This window comes from Aquarana catesbeiana, linkage group LG03 (genome assembly GCF_042186555.1).
Source record: "Aquarana catesbeiana isolate 2022-GZ linkage group LG03, ASM4218655v1, whole genome shotgun sequence".
NCBI lineage: Eukaryota > Metazoa > Chordata > Amphibia > Anura > Ranidae > Aquarana > Aquarana catesbeiana.
In genome coordinates this window covers 668232653-668250648 of record NC_133326.1, presented here as the reverse complement: position 1 = coordinate 668250648, position 17996 = coordinate 668232653, and the positions used below count along the sequence as shown (strand labels likewise).

General features: G+C 42.2%; 1 protein-coding gene across 2 annotated transcripts in view; it reads right to left on the bottom strand.

Moving 5' to 3' along the window:
• LOC141133461 (uncharacterized) overlaps positions 1-17996 on the bottom strand; it is a 164106-nt gene that overhangs the window by 15673 nt on the left and 130437 nt on the right. For both annotated transcript variants that reach the window (XM_073622848.1, XM_073622849.1), the window contains exons 19-21: positions 17202-17263; positions 14953-15095; positions 391-447 (exon numbers count right to left, since the gene is read on the bottom strand). In XM_073622848.1, coding sequence (XP_073478949.1) covers positions 391-447; positions 14953-15095; positions 17202-17263 — 262 coding nt within the window. The remainder of the gene's footprint in view (positions 1-390; positions 448-14952; positions 15096-17201; positions 17264-17996) is intronic.

Here is a 17996-nt window from a genome sequence, read left to right as displayed (position 1 = left end):
AGACTACGCATGGTCAGAAACTAAAGAATACATACAAAACTATTCAACACATTACACTTCTGACATTGTATTCTGTCGCACTAAAATTTTCGTATTGGGAGTAACCTCTTCTCTTTCGACATGAGACTAGCATGCAACAAAAAACGGACGTTTGATCGTCTGAAAATCTAAGCGTGTGTACAAGGCTTGAGTCTACAAGGCTCCTTATACCACTAAATATTATTTTAGGGAGGACTGACCCTTTCAGGGGGTGACTCTGTCTACAAAGATGCTCGTACCACTAAAAATTATTTTAGAGTAGACTGGCCCTTTAAAATATATTACTTTGATGATACCTTTACAGGTTTCACCAGTCTGTTTATTACTATGTAAAAGAGAGAGAGAAAATACCTGTTGGATCAAAGTCTGTTGTAACGTTAACATGTGTTAAATTGAAGCAAAACGCATCTGAAAAATAAAATGGTTACAGTGTTACAGTATATAAAAATGGTTTATATTATGGTAATATTTTCAGAAACAAATAACTAATGGCAGCCACTATATTATCACGGGTCTCTTTTATTATCATGTTAAGTAACTATGGGTCTTGTCACTTGTATCTAAAGAGAAACTATATTTTTGCAAAAAAAAAAAAACAAACAAACAAAAAAATGTAATATATATATCTATATATATATATATATATATATATATACACACACACACACACATTATCTCACAAAAGTAAGTACACCCCTCACATTTTTGTAAATATTTTACTATCACCTTTTATGTGACAACACTGAAGAAATTACACTTTGCTACAATGTAAAATAGTGAGTGTGCATCTTGTATAACAGTGTAAATTTGCTGTCCCCTCAAAATAACTCAACACACATCCATTAATCTCTAAACCGCTAGAAACAAAAGTGAGTACACCCCTAAGTGAAAATGTTCAAATTGGGCCCAATTAGCCATTTTCCCTCCACTGTGTCATGTGACTCATAAGTGTTACAAGGTCTCAGGTGTGAATGGGGAGCAGGTGTGTTAAATTTGGTGTTATCGCTCTCTCTCTCTCATACTGGTCACTGGAAGTTCAACATGGCACCTAATGGCAAAGAACTCTCCGAGGATCTGAAAAAAATAATTGTTGCTCTACATAAAGATGGCCTAGGCTATAAGAAGATTGCCAAGACCCTGCCACTGAGCTGCAGCACGGTGGTCAAGACCATACAGCGGTTTAACAGGACAGGTTCCACTCAGAACAGGCCTCGCCATGGTCGACCAAAGAAGTTGTGTGCACGGTTGCAGGGGTAGGGGGTCAGCCTGTCAGTACTTAGACCATACGCCGCACACTGCATCACATTGGTCTGCATGGCTGTCGTCACAGAAGGAAGCTTCTTCTAAAGATGATGCTTAAGAAAGCATGCAAACAGTTTTCTGAAGACAAGCAGGCTAAGGACATGGATTACTGGAACCATGTCCTGTGGTCTGATGAGACCAAGATAAACTTATTTGGTTCAGATGTCAAGTGTGTGTGGAGGCAACCAGGTGAGAAGTACAAAGACAAGTGTGTCTTGCCTACAGTCAAGCATGATGGTGGGAGTGTCATGGTCTGGGGCTACATGAGTGCTGCCAGCACTGGGGAGCTACAGTTCATTGAGGGAACCATGAATGCCAACATGTACTGTGGACATACTGAAGCAAAGCATGATCCCCTCCCTTCGGAGACTGGGCTGCAGGGCAGTATTCCAACATGATAATGACCCCTGCCTTGCTAAAGAAGCTGAGGGTTATGGTGATGGACTGGCCAAGCATGTTTCCAGACCTAAACCCTATTGAGCATCTGTAGGGCATCCTCAAACGGAAGGTAGCGTAGCGCAAGGTCTCTAACATCAACCAGCTCCGTGATGTTGTCATGGAGGAGTGGAAAAGGACTCCAGTGGAAACCTGTGAATCTCTGGTGAACTCCATGCCCAAGTTAAGGCAGTGCTGAAAAATCATGGTGGCCACACAAAATATTGACACTTTGGGCCCAATTTGGACATTTGCACTTACGGGTATACTCACTTTTGTTGTCAGTGGTTTAGACATTAATGGCTGTGTGTTGAGTTTTTTTTGAGGGGACAGCAAATTTACACTGTTATACAAGCTGTACACTCACTACTTTGTAGCAAAGTGTAATTTCTTCAGTGTTGCCACATGAAAAGATGTAATAAAATATTTACAAAATGTGAGGGGTGTACACACTTTTGTGAGATACTGTAGATTATATATATATATATATATATATATATATATATATATATATATATATATATATATATATATATATATATATATATATATATATATATATATATATATATATTGTATACAATTGTTATACAAGTCACGCTATAATTTAATGTTATTAAAATATTATTGGGCGATATTTAATAACCACTGGGTTTTCCATTTTTTCATAAATAAACAAGAAAAAGACTGAACATTTTGAAAAAAAAAACCCAACCTTTTTTTGTTATAACAATTTTTCTTCTTCACTGATGTACAGTGATGAGGCTGCACCGATAGGCTGCATTGAAGGGCACCGATGAGGCTGCACTGATGGGCAGTGATGTGGCTGCACTGATGGCCACTAATGATCACTGATAAGCTGCACTGAGGGGCACTGATGAGTCTGCACTGATGGACACTGATAACCTGCACTGATGGGCATTGATGGGGCTGAACAGACAAGGCAGCACTGATGGGCACTGACAGGTAGCACTAATGGGTGCTGATATGCTGCACTGATGGGCACTTATATGCTGCACTGATGGGCTTTGATATGCTGTACTGATGGGGACTGATTCGCACTGATGGGGCTGCACTGATAATGATGATCAGTGCCCTGATTATCAGTGTAAATGTGTGCTGTCACAGGAAAGCCCGTTATCGGTTTTCCTTTCCTCACACAATGACAGCGCTTAGGAAAGGAAATGCTGATAACCAACATTTGTTTACATGGGATCAGCTGTGATTGGACACATTGGGTCACAACATGAAAGAAGCTTGTTTGGAATCTTTGCAAATTTACTAAAAATAACAAATGAAAAAGACACATGTACATAAGTTCTCACAGCCTTTGCCATGACACTCAAAATTGAGCTCAGGTGCATCCTGTTTCCACTAATCATCCTTGAGATGTTTCTACAACTTGGAGTCCACAGGTGGCAAATTCAGTTGATTGGACATGATTTGGAAAGGCACACACCACCTGTCTATATAAGGTCCCACAGTTAACGGTACATGACAGAGCACAAACCAAGCCATGAAGTCCAAGGAAATGTCCGTAGACCTCCGAGAGAGAATTGTTCCAAGTCAAAGATCCGGGGAAGGGTAAAGAAACAATTCTGCAGCATTGAAGGTCCCAATGAGCACAGTGGCTTCTGTCATCCATAAATGGAAGAAGTTTGGAACCACCAGGACTCTTCCCAGAGCGGGCCGCCTGGCTAAACTGAGTGATCGGGGAAGAAGGGCCTTTAGTCAGGGAGGTGACCAAGAACCTGATGGTCACTCTGACAGAGCTTCAGCATTTCCCGGTGGAGAGAGCAGAACCTTCCAGAAGGACAACCACCTCTGCAGCACTCCACCAATCAGGCTTGTATGGTAGAGTGGCCAGACGGAAGCCATTCCTCAGTAAAAGGCACATGACAGCCTGCTAGGAGTTTGCCAAAAGGCACCTAAAGGACTCTTAGACCATGAGAAACTAAATTCTCTGGTATGATGAAACAAAAATTGAACTCTTTGGCGTGAATGGTAAGTGTCATATCTGGAGGAAATCAGGCACCGCTCATCACCTGGCCAATACCATCCCTACAGTGAAGCATGGGGGTGGCAGCATCATGCTCTGAGGATGTTTTTCAGTGGCAGGGACTGGGAGACTAGTCAATTGATGGAAATATGAATGCAGCAATGTACAGAGAGATCCTTGATGAAAACCTGCTCCAGAGTGGTCTGGACCTCAGACTGGGGTGAAGGTTCATCTTCCAACAGGACAATGACCCTAATCCTTGAATGGCCCAGCCAGAGCCCAGACTTGAACCCGCTTGAACATCTCTGGAAAAATCTGAAAATGGCTGTGCACCAACGCTCCCCATCCAACCTGATGGAGCTTGAGAGGTCCTGCAGAGAAGAATGGGAGAAACTGCCCAAAAATAGGTGTGCCAAGCTTGTAGCATCATACTCAAAAAGACTTGAGGCTGTAATTGGTGCCAAAAAAGCTTCAAGAAAGTATTGAGCAAAGGCTGTGAATACTTATGTACATGCTATTTGTTTAGTTCTTTATTTTTAATACACTTGCAAAGATTTCAAACAAACTTTTTCATGTTGTCATTATGGGGTATTGTTTGTAGAATTTTGAGGCAAATAATTAATTTAATCCATTTTGGAATAAGGCTGTAATGTAACAAAATGTGGAAAGACTGAAGCGCTGTGAATAATTTCCAGATGCACTGTATAACGTTTTTTTTTTTTTTATATATCTATACACCATAGGTGTGCGCAGCCTATTGCATTAGGGTGTGCACCCCAAAGCTTATATGTGTGCATATACTGTATATATAGGGCAGTAGGGCAATGGACAGTGGCAGTAGGGCAGAGGTTGGTGTCGGTAGTTTATTTTTTATATATTCTTTTATTATTACTTTTTTTAAATGTTATTATTTTTTACAAAAAAAAATTGACAATTTTTTAATTACTTTTTTTTACAATTTTTTTTAGGAGCCCCATTGGGGGGCTTTGGTGAAATATCATGGGTCTAAACAGACCCCTGATGTCTCACTTTTGAGACAGAGAAAGGGACTAAGGACAGACATTCCTCAGTCCCTTTCTCTGCAGCCAAGCAGCAGGAGAAATCTGCCCAGCACAGGGTGATTAGGGTGTGCCCAGGCACACCTGGCACACCCTGTGCGCACGCCTATGCTATACACAAATGTTTTGCCTTTTATTTTTTAGTAGGGGTGAGCGGTTCTCTCAGCTCTCCGAGTTCATACACAGATAGCATTGGCTTCCGCCTACAAATTGGCGGCCAGTGGCAGTTATAATAATTACAGGCAGATGATCCCTGGGTCTTGGGGAGGCACCTAACAATGTGAGTAGCATTTTATTATGTGTTGATGCATTTTAATAAAGATGTTTTTGCGCAATGATATGCCTCTCTGTTTTATACACATGTTGAGCTCCAAACTGGTCTGTGTAAAAGAAAAGAGCACTAAGGACACCTAGCCTGGCACAGCGGAGCTGTGGAAAGCTTTCTTTTGATCCCTTTTGGCATAAGCCATAAGAGGTCAACTACATCTGGACCTATTGGGGGTTGAGGCACAGCGCACATGGAGTGAACTGAAGTAGAAAAGCATTGCACTGTCTCTTTAAGAGCACTGGCATTGATTATTAGAGGATGTGATTGATCTATACACCAATCAATGTTTTTGATGAAAACTTTGCACTTGCTTATCACAATGGATTTTCTTGTTTAATAAATACTATTTTCATGGAGTCACAGATTACACTTTAATTCAGGCACTGGCACTTTTTGGCACATTTTACTTGAATGATATTTGTATCAAACATTTTTATTTATTTAACCACTTCCCGCCCGCCGTCGTTCTGGGATGATATCATATGATGATGCTCTTGCGCGCCTGCGCTCCAGCGCCGTGTTCCTAGAACACGGCGTAATCCCGATCTCGGTAAAGAACCAATGACATGGCTCTTTACCCATGTGATCAGCTTTGTTCAATCACAGCCGGTCACATGTAAACCAGGGAGTGCCATTTATCAGCTCTTCTTGGCTTACACTGACAGAGTGGGAGGTGTGGAGAGCCAATCAGTGGCATCTCCTCGCAGGATAGACATGTACAGATAATCAGGGCACTGATCATCAGTGCCCTGATTACAGTACAGCCCCAGCAGTGCCCATCAGTGACACCAATCAGTGCCCATTAGTGACATCAATCAGTGCTGCTTTTCAGTGCCCATCAGTACCTGCTCATCAGTGCTGCCTATCAGTGCCGCCCATCAGTGCCGTTTATCCATGCCCATCATGGCCGACTATCCATGCCGCCTATCATTGCTCACCAGTGACACCTATCAGTGCACATCAGTGCCGCCTAACAGTGCTCATCAGTGCTGCATATCAATGCCACCTATCAGTGCCCATCAGTGTGGAATACTAGTGCCTCCTCATCAGTGCCACCTAATCAGTGCCCATCAGTGCTGTCTCATCAGCACACATAACATCGAAAATGACTTATTTACAAAATGTACTGACAAAAAACGAAGAAAAAAAAAGTTTTTTCTTTTTTTTCCAAACCTTTCGGTCTTTTTTCATTTTTAGAAAAAAAGAAAAAACTCAGCAGTGATTAAATACCACAAAAAGAAAGCTCTAACTGTCTGAAAAAAAAAGGTAAAATTTCATATGGGTACAGTGTTGCATGACCATGCAATTGTCATTCAAAATGTGACAGCACGGAAAGCTGAAAATTGGCCTGGGCAGGGGGTAAAAGTGCCCAGTAGGCAAGTGGTTAATACCTTTATTATTCATTGTTGTTTTTGGATTTGTCCATCACACGTAGATGTAAAAAAAAGAGTAGCGCACTTTATACCATTTGTCTCTTACAAATCAATGCATTTACATTGAGAGAATGCAGCTGCCCTGAGTTTGTTGCTAATTACCATTAGTGCAGATGTCACAATATTAGCTTGTTTACAATTACTTTAACCACTTGCCCTCCAGAAGGTTTACCCCCCTTCATGATCAGGTCATTTTTTGCGATACAGCACTGCGTTACTTTAACTGACAATTGCGTGGTCGTGCGACACTGTACCCAAATAAAATTAATATCCTTTTTTCCCACATAGAGCTTTCTTTTGGTAGCATTTGATCACCTCTGAGGTTTTTATTCTTTGCACTATTGACAAAAAAGACAGACAATTTTGAAAAAAAAAAACACAAAACAATATTTTTTACTTTCTGCAATAAAACACAGCCAATAAAAAAAGGACAACATTCTAATTTCCTCATAAAATTTAGTGCAATGTGTACTCTGCTACATGTTTTTGGTAAAAAATACCCAACAAGTGTATATTGATTATAAATAAAAATATAAATAAAAAAATCATTAAGGCTATTATCGCACAGCACTCCAATTTCTTTGCTATTTTTATACAAGTGTATATTGATTGGTTTGCACAAAAGTTATAGTGTCTACAAACTATGGGATATGTTTATGGAATTTTTGTTTATTTATTTTTTTTACTAGTAATGGCAGCGACCAGCGACTTATACTGGGATTGTGACATTGCGGCAGACAAATCGGACACTAAGTGACACTTTCAATACTTTTCAGGGGCAAGTGACACTAGCATAGTGATCATTGCTAAAAAATATACACTGTCACTGTACTAATGATACTGGCAGGAAAGGGGTTAACATCAGGGGTGATCAATGTGTTCCTAGGGAGTGCTTTCTAAGTGTTTTGGGGATGTGCTTTAACTGTGGGAAAACACAGGCCCGCCATTCTGCCTCTGTCAGGAACGATCAGCGGGTCAAGGCAGACATCGGGTCCGCCAGATCTGCTGATTGGCTCCTGCTGTGTCCAATCACAGTGGGAGCGGGTCGCTGCAAAGTACAAAATCACGTACCTGTATGTGATTTTGTGCAGAGGAGTCACCAACCTGCGGTAAATGTACGTGGGGCAGTTGGCAAGAGGTTAAACTTTGGTGAGTTACTCCCCAAGAGTTAAATACTTCTAAAGGGCTGCAGAGACTGCAGATTTTCTCATCAGAACACTGAGAGTGCACTGAGAGACAGGTGATTAAAATGAACCAGATTATCCTACTGTATTTAGAATCAGTTTGCATAGGACACGGTGAAATTAACAGTTTTTTCTTTTTTTTATAATGAACAATTTTATTAATTTTTCCATTTTACATAAAAGAAAGATGCATACAAAAAAACAGCAAACTGTTACTGCAAGACATACATTTTCGCTTTTAAATCAGGAGCATCTATTTTCAGAAGGCCCTGTCAGGCATCTCACCAAAAATAGAAGGAGATAAAAACAACAAGAACCAAAGAAAAGAGACAGAGAAAAGGTAAGTTCCAGGCTCTCCACTCCCAAGGACAGCGGGCTCTGACTAAGGGGCTAGAGAAATCAGAGGTAACGGGTCTATCAAAGGGAATCCCCCTGTAGGTGCCAAAGCTCCCAAACCACCCTATGACTTTTCACTTTGTCAGTAAAAGAAGGTAGGAATCTGCCACTAAGTTTTTTTTAAATCCTTGTAATGTACATTGATCACCCAGAGGGGGTTGTTTTTCAAAATGGAGTTACTCTTTAAGGTATATCTAGAGCCCAAACTTCTTTTTAGTTTTGGATAGGGGAAAGAGTGTTTAAAACTATTGTAATTTTTCCCTTTTACTGTCAATGTCTCACTGGGAAGACTTCTCTTCACTTCCTGTGCCAGAACTCCATGCTGAACGCAGCTGTCCTGGTTGTTCCCCCAATAACAGCACTCGCACTTCATACTGCGATCAGTACCTTACGCGGATGAAGGGAAGAATTTTTCCCTGGTGGTGCTGCTCACGAGCTAGCGCTTTCTTCCAGAGTTGCCAGCAGACAGAATCATACCATCCCAGTAGGACCTGCATTGACACTGCTCCCCTGTGCTGTATCCGCATCTCTCGCAACCTCCTTTCAAATTCCTCTTCCATGGCGGCTGGTATCTGTACCCCTCCTCTCCTGCTATCTGGACCTTGGATCCCGGTGGTGGTTTGGACGTGTTAACAGGAAGGAAGCACAATCCCACCACTTGCCACCAATGTGACGGATCCCGTACTCAAGAGGAGTATGTCCGCCGTATAAGCTTCCATGCTGGAACCAGCATGATCCAAGATTCCTTAGACCACACAGTCACTTGTTGAGACATCAGTGTAGGGTGAAGAGAAGCATAAGACTGTTTATTCAAAACACAGGCACAAAGAGATATACACTCAGGGGACAATCCCCCCTTCTTTGCATAATGACACAGAGCAAGCTAAACTTTACCTCTTCCAGTAAAATGACACACACATATATTCAACTTTCCAACAGTAGACCATCTTTGGGAGGGGCTGCTGGTGAAATCCCCCCCTCCTCCTATTTGAGCATCCAATCCACATAAGCATATACAGTATCTCACAAAAGTGAGTACACCCCTCAAATTTTTGTAAATATTTTATTTTATCTTTTCATGTGACAACACTGAAGAAATTACACTTTGCTACAATGTAAAGTACCGAGTGTACAGCTTGTATAACAGTGTAAATTTGCTGTCCCCTCAAAAAAAAACAACATAGCCATTAATGTCTAAACTTCTGGCAACAAAAGTGAGTACACCCCTAAGTGAAAATGTCCAAATTGGGCCCAAAAGTGTCAATATGTTGTGTGGCCACCATTATTTTCCAGCACTGCCTTAACCCTCTTGGGCGTGGAGTTTACAAGAGCTTCACAGGTTGTCACTGGAGTGCTCTTCCACTCCTCCATGATGACATCACAGAGCTGGTGGATGTTAGAGACCTTACGCTCCTCCACATTCCATTTGAGGATGCCCCACAGATGCTCAATAGGGTTTAGGTCTGGAGACATGCTTGGCCAGTCCATCGCCTTTACCCTCAGCTTCTTTAGCAAGGCAGTGGTCGTCTTGGAGGTGTGTTTGGGGTTTTTATCATGTTGGAATACTGCCCTGCGGCCCAGTCTCCGAAGGGAGGGGATCATGATCTGCTTCAGTATGTCACAGTACATGTTGGAATTCATGGTTCCCTCAATGAACTGTAGCTCCCCAGTGCCGGCAGCACTCATGCAGCCCCAGACCATGACACTCCCACCACCATGCTTGACTATAGGCAAGACACACTTGTCTTTGTACACCTTACCTGGTTGCCGCCACACACACTTGACACCATCCGAACCAAATAAGTTTATCTTGGTCTCATCAGACCACAGGACATGGTTCTAGTAATCCATGTCCTTAGTCTGCTTGTTTTCAGGAAACTGTTTGCAGGCTGTCTTGTGCATCATCTTTAGAAGAGACTTCCTTTTGGGATGACAGTCATGCAGACCAATTTTATGCAGTGTGCGGCGTATGGTCAGAGCACTGACAGGCTCTTCAGCCCCACCCCTTCAACCTCAGCAGCAATTCTGGCAGCACTCATACGTCTATTTCCCAAAGAAACCCTCTGGATATGATGCTGAGCACCTGGGCTCAACTCCTTTGGTCGACCATGGCGAGGCCTGTTCTGAGTGGATCATGTCCTGTTAAACTGCTATATGGTCTTGGCCACTGTGCTGCAGCTCAGTTTCAGGGTCTTGGCAATTTTCTTATAGCTCAGGCCATCTTTATGTAGAGCAATAACTCTTTTTTTCAGATCCTCAAAGAGTTCTTTGCCATGAGGTGCCATGTTGAACTTCCAGTGACCAGTATGAGAGAGTGAGAGCGATAACACCAAATTTACCACATTTGCTCCCCATTCACACATGAGACCTTGTAACATTAACGAGTCACATGACACCGGGGAGGGAAAATGGATAATTGGACCCAATTTCAACATTTTCATTTAGGGGTGTACTCACTTTTGTTGCCGGCGGTTTAGACATTAAAGGATGTGTGTTAAGGGGGCAAATCCTTCTGGGGCTGAAGTGGTTAATGGCTGTGTGTTGAGTTATTTTGAGGGGACAGCAAATTTACACTGTTATACAAGCTGTACACTCACTACTTTACATTGTACAACCTATATTAGGCTGCGCCCAAGGCAGACAGAAACAATAGAACAATGGAATAAAGCTACACCTCAACACCTGTTCAGAAATATTACTGTCCCAAGTGAAAGAGTCCCTTCATTCTTTCAACACAAACAACACATATAGAACCCTGGATAACAGGGGTAACATGAAATGCTGAGTCTGGTGTGGTTGTCTGGGGAGTCTGGTAATGTACACCCAACTGGGGTTCTCAGTCACCCTGTGCCCCTAATAGACATAGGGGGACTTACACATAGCAGGGACCGGGGAGCTGGACAAGGAGTTTCCTGAGCTCTCTAAGGTAAGCTGGGTTCCACAAGCCCCACCTCCCCATCCAAAGTGACTCCCATCACAGTGCCCAACTCAATGTTTAGGGAGGGTGTCCAACTCAACTTTGCCTTCATCTGGATCAACTGTGGGTATTGAGTAGTGTATATAGAGGTTTTCTGAGGTTTGTCAGGGCTGGGCTCAGCCCTTCCTTCTCTGAGCTGGCCGCTCAGCTGTCGGCTAATTGCCAGCTCCTATCTCTCCACAGTTACTCAGCTGTTGATGATATGCTGCTCGTCAGTCCTGCCTGCCGTCCAGTCCAGAGGAATTCTGCCTTCGCCTTGGTCACAGAAACTATCTCCTGCGATCCTGTTCAAGACTTGCTTTGCTGACATCCCTTCTGGCTCCAGATCCTTTGAGAGTCTCAAGGCTGCCTTTGTTTCTGCTCCTGTGTTGGCACATCCTGATCCTACGTTACCTTTTATCCTTGAGGTTGATGCTTCTGAGACTGGTGTTGGCGCCCTTCTGTCTCAACGTCCTACCTCTGAGAGTGCTATGCATCCTTGAGGCTACTTTTCCAAGAAATTGTCACCTGCGGAGTGCAATTATGAGATTGGTGACAGAGAGCTGTTGGTGATCATTTTAGCCCTGAAAGAATGGAGACATCTCCACTGTGCCTGTTCTCATTCTTACTGACCATAAGAATCTCACATTCTTGTCTGAGGCTAAACGCCTCTCTCCCAGAAGGGCACGATGGGCACTTTTTTTGTCAGGTTTCAATTACATTATCTCATTCGTACTAAGAATGTAAGGGCTGACGCCTTGTCACGACAATTCTCCTCCACTTCCAAGTTGCAGTCGGTTCTGGTTCCTGTGATTCCTCCTGATCGTATTCTGGCTACGGTTCGCACTAGTCTCACTTCTCCTTTGGGTGACAAAATTCTTGCTGCTCAGGTCCATGCTCCTCCTGAGAAACCTTGTGACCGCTGCTTTGTCCCAGAGAGTCTCCGTACTGCCGTGCTCTAGACTTACCATTCTCCCAAGGCTGCTGGCCACCCTGGGAGGAATCAACTCTTTTGGACTATTGCCCAACAATTTTGGTGGCCTAGTGTACGTGCTGATGTAACTGTCTTCGTAGCTGCCTGTTCCGTGTGTGCTCAGAGTAAGACTCCATGATACCTTCCAGTGTGCCTGCTACAACCCATATCCAATGGAGAGAGGCCCTGGACCCACCTGTCTTTGGATTTCATTGTGGAGTTACCCAACTCCCAGGGCAACACAGTTATCCTTATGGTGGTTGAGCGGTTTCTTAAAGATGTGTCATTGTATTCCACTTAAGAAGTTGTACACTTCTAAGGAACTGGCTTCCATTTTTGCATGGGAGATCTTTTGCTTACATGGGCTACCCAAGGTGATTGTCTTGGACAGGGGTAGTCAGTTTGTGTCCTGGCGAGCCTTTTGTGCACAGTTGGGAATTAAGCTTACTTTCTCCTCTGCGTATCACCCACAGTCTAATGGGGCCGCAGAACAAGCCAACCAGTCCTTGGAGCAATTCCTACGTTGCTATATTTGTGACCATCATAACAACTGGTCAGACCTATTACCATTGGCAGAGTTTGCTCATAACAGTGCCTTGAAATCTGCTTCCCAATTGTCCCCGTTTATGGCGAATTATGGTTTCCAACCTTCCATGTTGCCTGACTCATTTGTTCCGCAGAATATTCCTGTGATAGAGGAGCATCTCCGTGGTCTTCGTTCCATTTGGGCACAAGTCTCGGAGGCTTTGCGACATGCTAATGATAGGTACAGACTCCATGCTGACTGCAGACACCTGCCTGCGCCTTACTACCAGGTTGGGGACAGGGTCTGGCTGTCATCTTGCAACCTCCGACTTCGTGTACCCTCACTGAAGTTCGCTCCTTGGTTTATTGGGCCTTTACGTATTCTTCGCAGGATTAACCCATTGGCTTACGCATTAGACCTTCCTTCTAATGTGTGTATTTCAAATGTATTTCATGTCTCCTTATTAAAACCTTTGGTCTACAAACGCTTTACCACCTCGGTGCCACGTCCTCACCCTGTACAGGTTGAGAACCATGAGGAGTATGGAGTACAGTCCATTGTTGACTCCCGTAGGTTCCGTGGGATCATACAGTACCTGGTGCATTGGAAAGGGTACGGTCTGGAGGAACGCTCTTGGGTCTCATCCTCGGACGTACATGCCCCTGTCCTCCTCTGTGATTTCCATAGACATTTTCCCCTCAAGCCTGGTGGTCCTCAAAGGGGGGGGGTCGTTGAGGAGGGGGTACTGTCAGAGCTGGGCTCAGCTCTTCCTTCTCTGAGCTGGCTGCTCAGCTGTCGGCTAATTGCCAGCTCCTATCTCTCCATAGTTACTCAGCTGTTGATGACATCTTGCTCGTCAGTCCTGCCTACTTGAACCGTCCAGTCCAGAGGAGCTCTGCCTTCGCCTTGGTCACATCACAGAAACTATCTCCTGCGATCCTGTTCAAGACTTGCTTTGCTGACATCCCTTCTGGCTCCCGATCCTGCTTGCTGTTCCACTACATTGATCCCTGACTTCTGGCTTGGCTGACTATCCGTTCTGGCTACTGAACTTTGGCTATGTTTTGACTACGTTTGTTCTTTTTACTTTTATTAATAAACTAGTGTGATTTAACTGTATTTCTGTCTCGGCTTGATTTCATGGTTTCTGACAGGTTTTCTATTTGAGTGTGTTGGTTCTCTTTTTTTTTTCTTGAACTGGATAGTTTTGTGCCTTTTTTCGATCAGATTAACTATGTAACCTTTTAACTATGTAACATCTAGGAGAAAAGTTAAGACTTCCCATTAGTCCAGTCCATCTGGCACCAACTGTCATGCCATAGTTAAAATAACTTAAGATATTTTTTTTCCTTTCTGGTGCTTGATAGGCACATTAACTGAAGTTCCTAACCTGTATCTGCATAGTTTTATACTGAGTGATGAGATTTGGGTTATGGTTGCCCATGACTTCGAGCTGAACCCAGCCTGTTTGCAGTTCTGTGAACGGGCAAACAAATTAGATCGATTTTGTTTGTTCACTAATCCAAACTTCCATCTGATGCAAATCTGTCATTTAACCGTGATATAATTAACGTCCTTAAATCACAGATTCTCATAGGCTTGTTTCAAATCGCAAACAAGCCAGCAATGATCCCAGATGACGCCATGACTATAATTAGTCAATTATGTCATCCAGGTCCCCGTGGCTGTTGTTTACATTATGGCAGTTCTGAGAAACTGTCATTTGCTATTGGAGTAACAGCAGGTCATCTTGTCATTCAGAGTCCCTCATCATGATAGACGGTGGATCTACTTCGCTGGACAATATGAGTGATTGTTGGATTTACATGTTGGAGCAATATTTTTGTGGGGCTTAATAAAAGACTTTTATATGGTGGGGTTGTTTTGACTTTTTTTTCTGTAAAAAAGTAACAAAGGGTACCAGGTACCTTGTAATCATTCATGTAGGGGTGAGGGCCAGATGGGGGTGCCTTTAGTTTAAAAGTGACTTCTAGGTTCTGATAAGTCCCCTCAAACAAACCTCCACATCTACCAGTCAACATAAAGATAAGATGTCTTTTGAGAGGTGGGGGGTGACTTTGGTGGCCCCCTTGCAAGGTACCCTCTGAGCTGAGGCGATGTGACCTGGTATGGTTTAGAAGGAGAGCACACGTTTGTTGTCCATCCAGGCCAGAGAAACTGCATGTCTGAATTAGGGTCTGGATGGATTTTGAGAGGGCTCCATATCTTTTTTTCTTAAAAAAAATACACTTTTTAAAAATAATGTGTACTGCCTCATTAGGAAAAGTAGAAAATTTAGTAAACATATTTTGAGCACACTTACTGGCATCTGTTGATGGATTATTTGTGCAATTTATTTTATTTCGTTGAACCTTCATATTTTCTTCAAAAGTTTGTAGGTCGTGATCGATGTTTTGGAAAATAGATGGAAAGAGAATATTGTGCTCTACATCAATACTTCCGTTGCTGCAAGAAAAAAAATTTAAACTGCAAATATGTTCCAAAACACAACAACCAACAGCAGCAATAAACAAGTAAATTCAAGAGATGAACTGGCTAATATTGTACGGGAATTACAGACAGTATAGTAAAGTTATATGAGCATATATAAAAATAGTTTTACTTTCCAAAGCATTTTTAACTTTGTTCAGCTGGTCTTTTGATTAAGGCACCATTATAGAGGGTACAGCCAAGTCCCTAATCGCCTCTGCAGCAGAAGTGTAGCTTGGTAAAGAACACTGAAGGAGATAATGAAAGGACAATGAAGGAGCAACAGATCAGTGATGGGTCACCACCACTCAGTAGAGCCTGATTTACTCCTAAACATACATAATTCGGTGCATTCAGATTTGTTTTTTGGACGAAAATTACATTTTCGGAGATTTCGATTTCAAAATTTCCAAACGTACATAGTAACAAATCTGAATGAATTCGAAAAAAACTTTTGAATGCATTTGTATGCATTCAGATGCATTGATGGATGGTTGTTAAGGCGCAGGTGGCCACTGCGTCCTTAACAACCATGACTCATTTGCTGTCAGTGGGATTCCCCTCTGTCAGCAGAAATTAAACAAAACTAGTGTTGGCTAACATTTTTTTCTTAAAAACGGCATTGGGTCTCCCCCAAAACCCCTAGGTCTGTTATGGATAACCACTTTCTGACATTTGTTGTTTACAAGTAAAAATCTGTATTTTTTGCTAGAAATATACTTGGAACTCTGAACATTATACTTTTTCTTTTTTTTTTTTTTTTTTTTTTTTTTTTAGCAGAGGCCCTGCAATATTTTATGTCACACTGTATTTGTGCGGTGGTCTTTCAAATGCAGTTTTTTTTTGGAAAAGAAATACACTTTAATGAATTAAAAAAAACAAAAAAAAAAAACAGTAAAGTTAGCCCAATTTTTTGGTATTATGTGAAAAATGTTTTACACAGAGTAAATAAATACCTAACATGTCATGCCATAGACGACACTTTTTTTTTTTTTTGCAGGTTACCTCTTTAGAGTTACAGAGGAGGTCTTGCACTAGAATTATTGCTCTCAAGCTAAAAATTGCGGCAATGCCTCACATATGTGGTTTGAACACCATTTACATACGCAGGGGCGTATGTGTTCGCTTCTGCGTGCAAGCTCGGAGGGATGAAGGCACTTAAGTTTTTTTTTTCCTTATTTATTTTCCTTTTTTATTTTTTATTTTTAAACTGTCCCTTTAATTTTTTTTTATTACTTTTATTCCTATTACAAGGAATGTAAATGTCCCTTGTAATAGAAATAAGTATGACAGGTCCTCTTTATTGAGAGTTCAGGGGTCAAAAAGACCCCTGACCTCTCATTTACCTTTAAAAACAAAAAAAAGAGTGACATTTTGACTTTAAGAAAAAAAATCCTGTCGATCTGCACATGAACTGGAAGTGACGTCGGAGCTCGCTCTGGTCCTCCAAATGCATAGAGCCGAGTGGGGGCTATCTTGCCCTCACTCGCATTTCTGTCTAGTCATCGGCCACATCAGATCAGTTCCGGGCTTATCAACGGCTCTGGAAAACTCAGAAATGACCGGGAGGAGGTGGGAGGGGAGGGGGGTACCTCCCCCGCCACCTATAAATGAGATCCAGTGGTTAATCTGCCACTGGGATCACATTTATCGGAAAGCCAGTCACGTAAGGAAAAAATAAATATTGGGGTTATGGCATAGCTGCTGCCATAACCCTGGTATTTAACGTCAAAGGAATGATGTACATTTACAGTTAGCCAGTCAGCAAGTGGTAAACTCCATGGCAAAATGAAAAAAAAAAAAATTATAGGCTTACCTGTAGGTAAGTTTAAAAAAAGACTTTACTGAAAGAAAGCCACCTTAAAGAAAGCCATTGGATTTTTCAATATAAGGTTTCTTCAACTCAACCACCAAGTGGTGAATCATATATCAATAGTGAATTAATAATTCAAATCTTTTTAGAAAAAAAAAGTGAATTGCATTTGGGAATAAATGAATGTCAGGTTGCCTTGTATATGCCCAGCTTAACATCTTCTGCAGGTTGTATATTGTGGCACTGTTTTACACCTACCTATTACTTACCTAATTTTTAATATAACGATTTCCACAGCCTTTGGCCAAACATTTTTGTAAAAGTCTTTCATCTGTAAAGCAAAGAGATAATGTTAAAGACACAGAAACCACCCATTCAGTCTCCTCGTACATCACTGATTTACTAACTGACATATCAGTAAGGATGTCACTTCCTAAAACTCAATCTTTCCTAAACTGAGTTCAAAATGTATCCTCTTCCCCATCCTTTCCCCCAATATTTCCATCAGGATCAATAACTCAACTATCATCCCGTTCCCTTGTGTCAGGGTGCAAGGTGTAACCCTGAACACTGTTTTGTCCTTTCAGCCCCAAATCCAATTATTGTCCAAACTGTCCATGCTGTACCTATGTGTCCATGGCGGCTGAGGTTTCTGTGCCAAGAGCACATTTGCATGCATGCTCCCAGTACAGTGACCAAGCTGTCACCAATAGCACCCGTCTATTAAGATCGCCGTTGGGATGGGTTCCTGATTTATGTGATTACTCTGACAGCTAATCACAGTGGTCACATGATTGGCTAGTTGGTTCCACCACCAGCCTTAAGATCTAGTTAAAAGGCCATGATGGGAAGAGGTTAATCAATGACACAACCAAATGACTTATTCACTTACTTTTTATTTTGACTATTGCAACTTCCTTCCTCCTTGTTGGCCCACCTCCACACAGACTATCAATCCATATTCTTGAGTTTATCAAGAATTCTGCTGCCAGACTCACTTTCCTTAACACCCCTTTCTGACACTCCCTCCACTGTCTTCTGCTCACTCATTGTATAAAATTCAA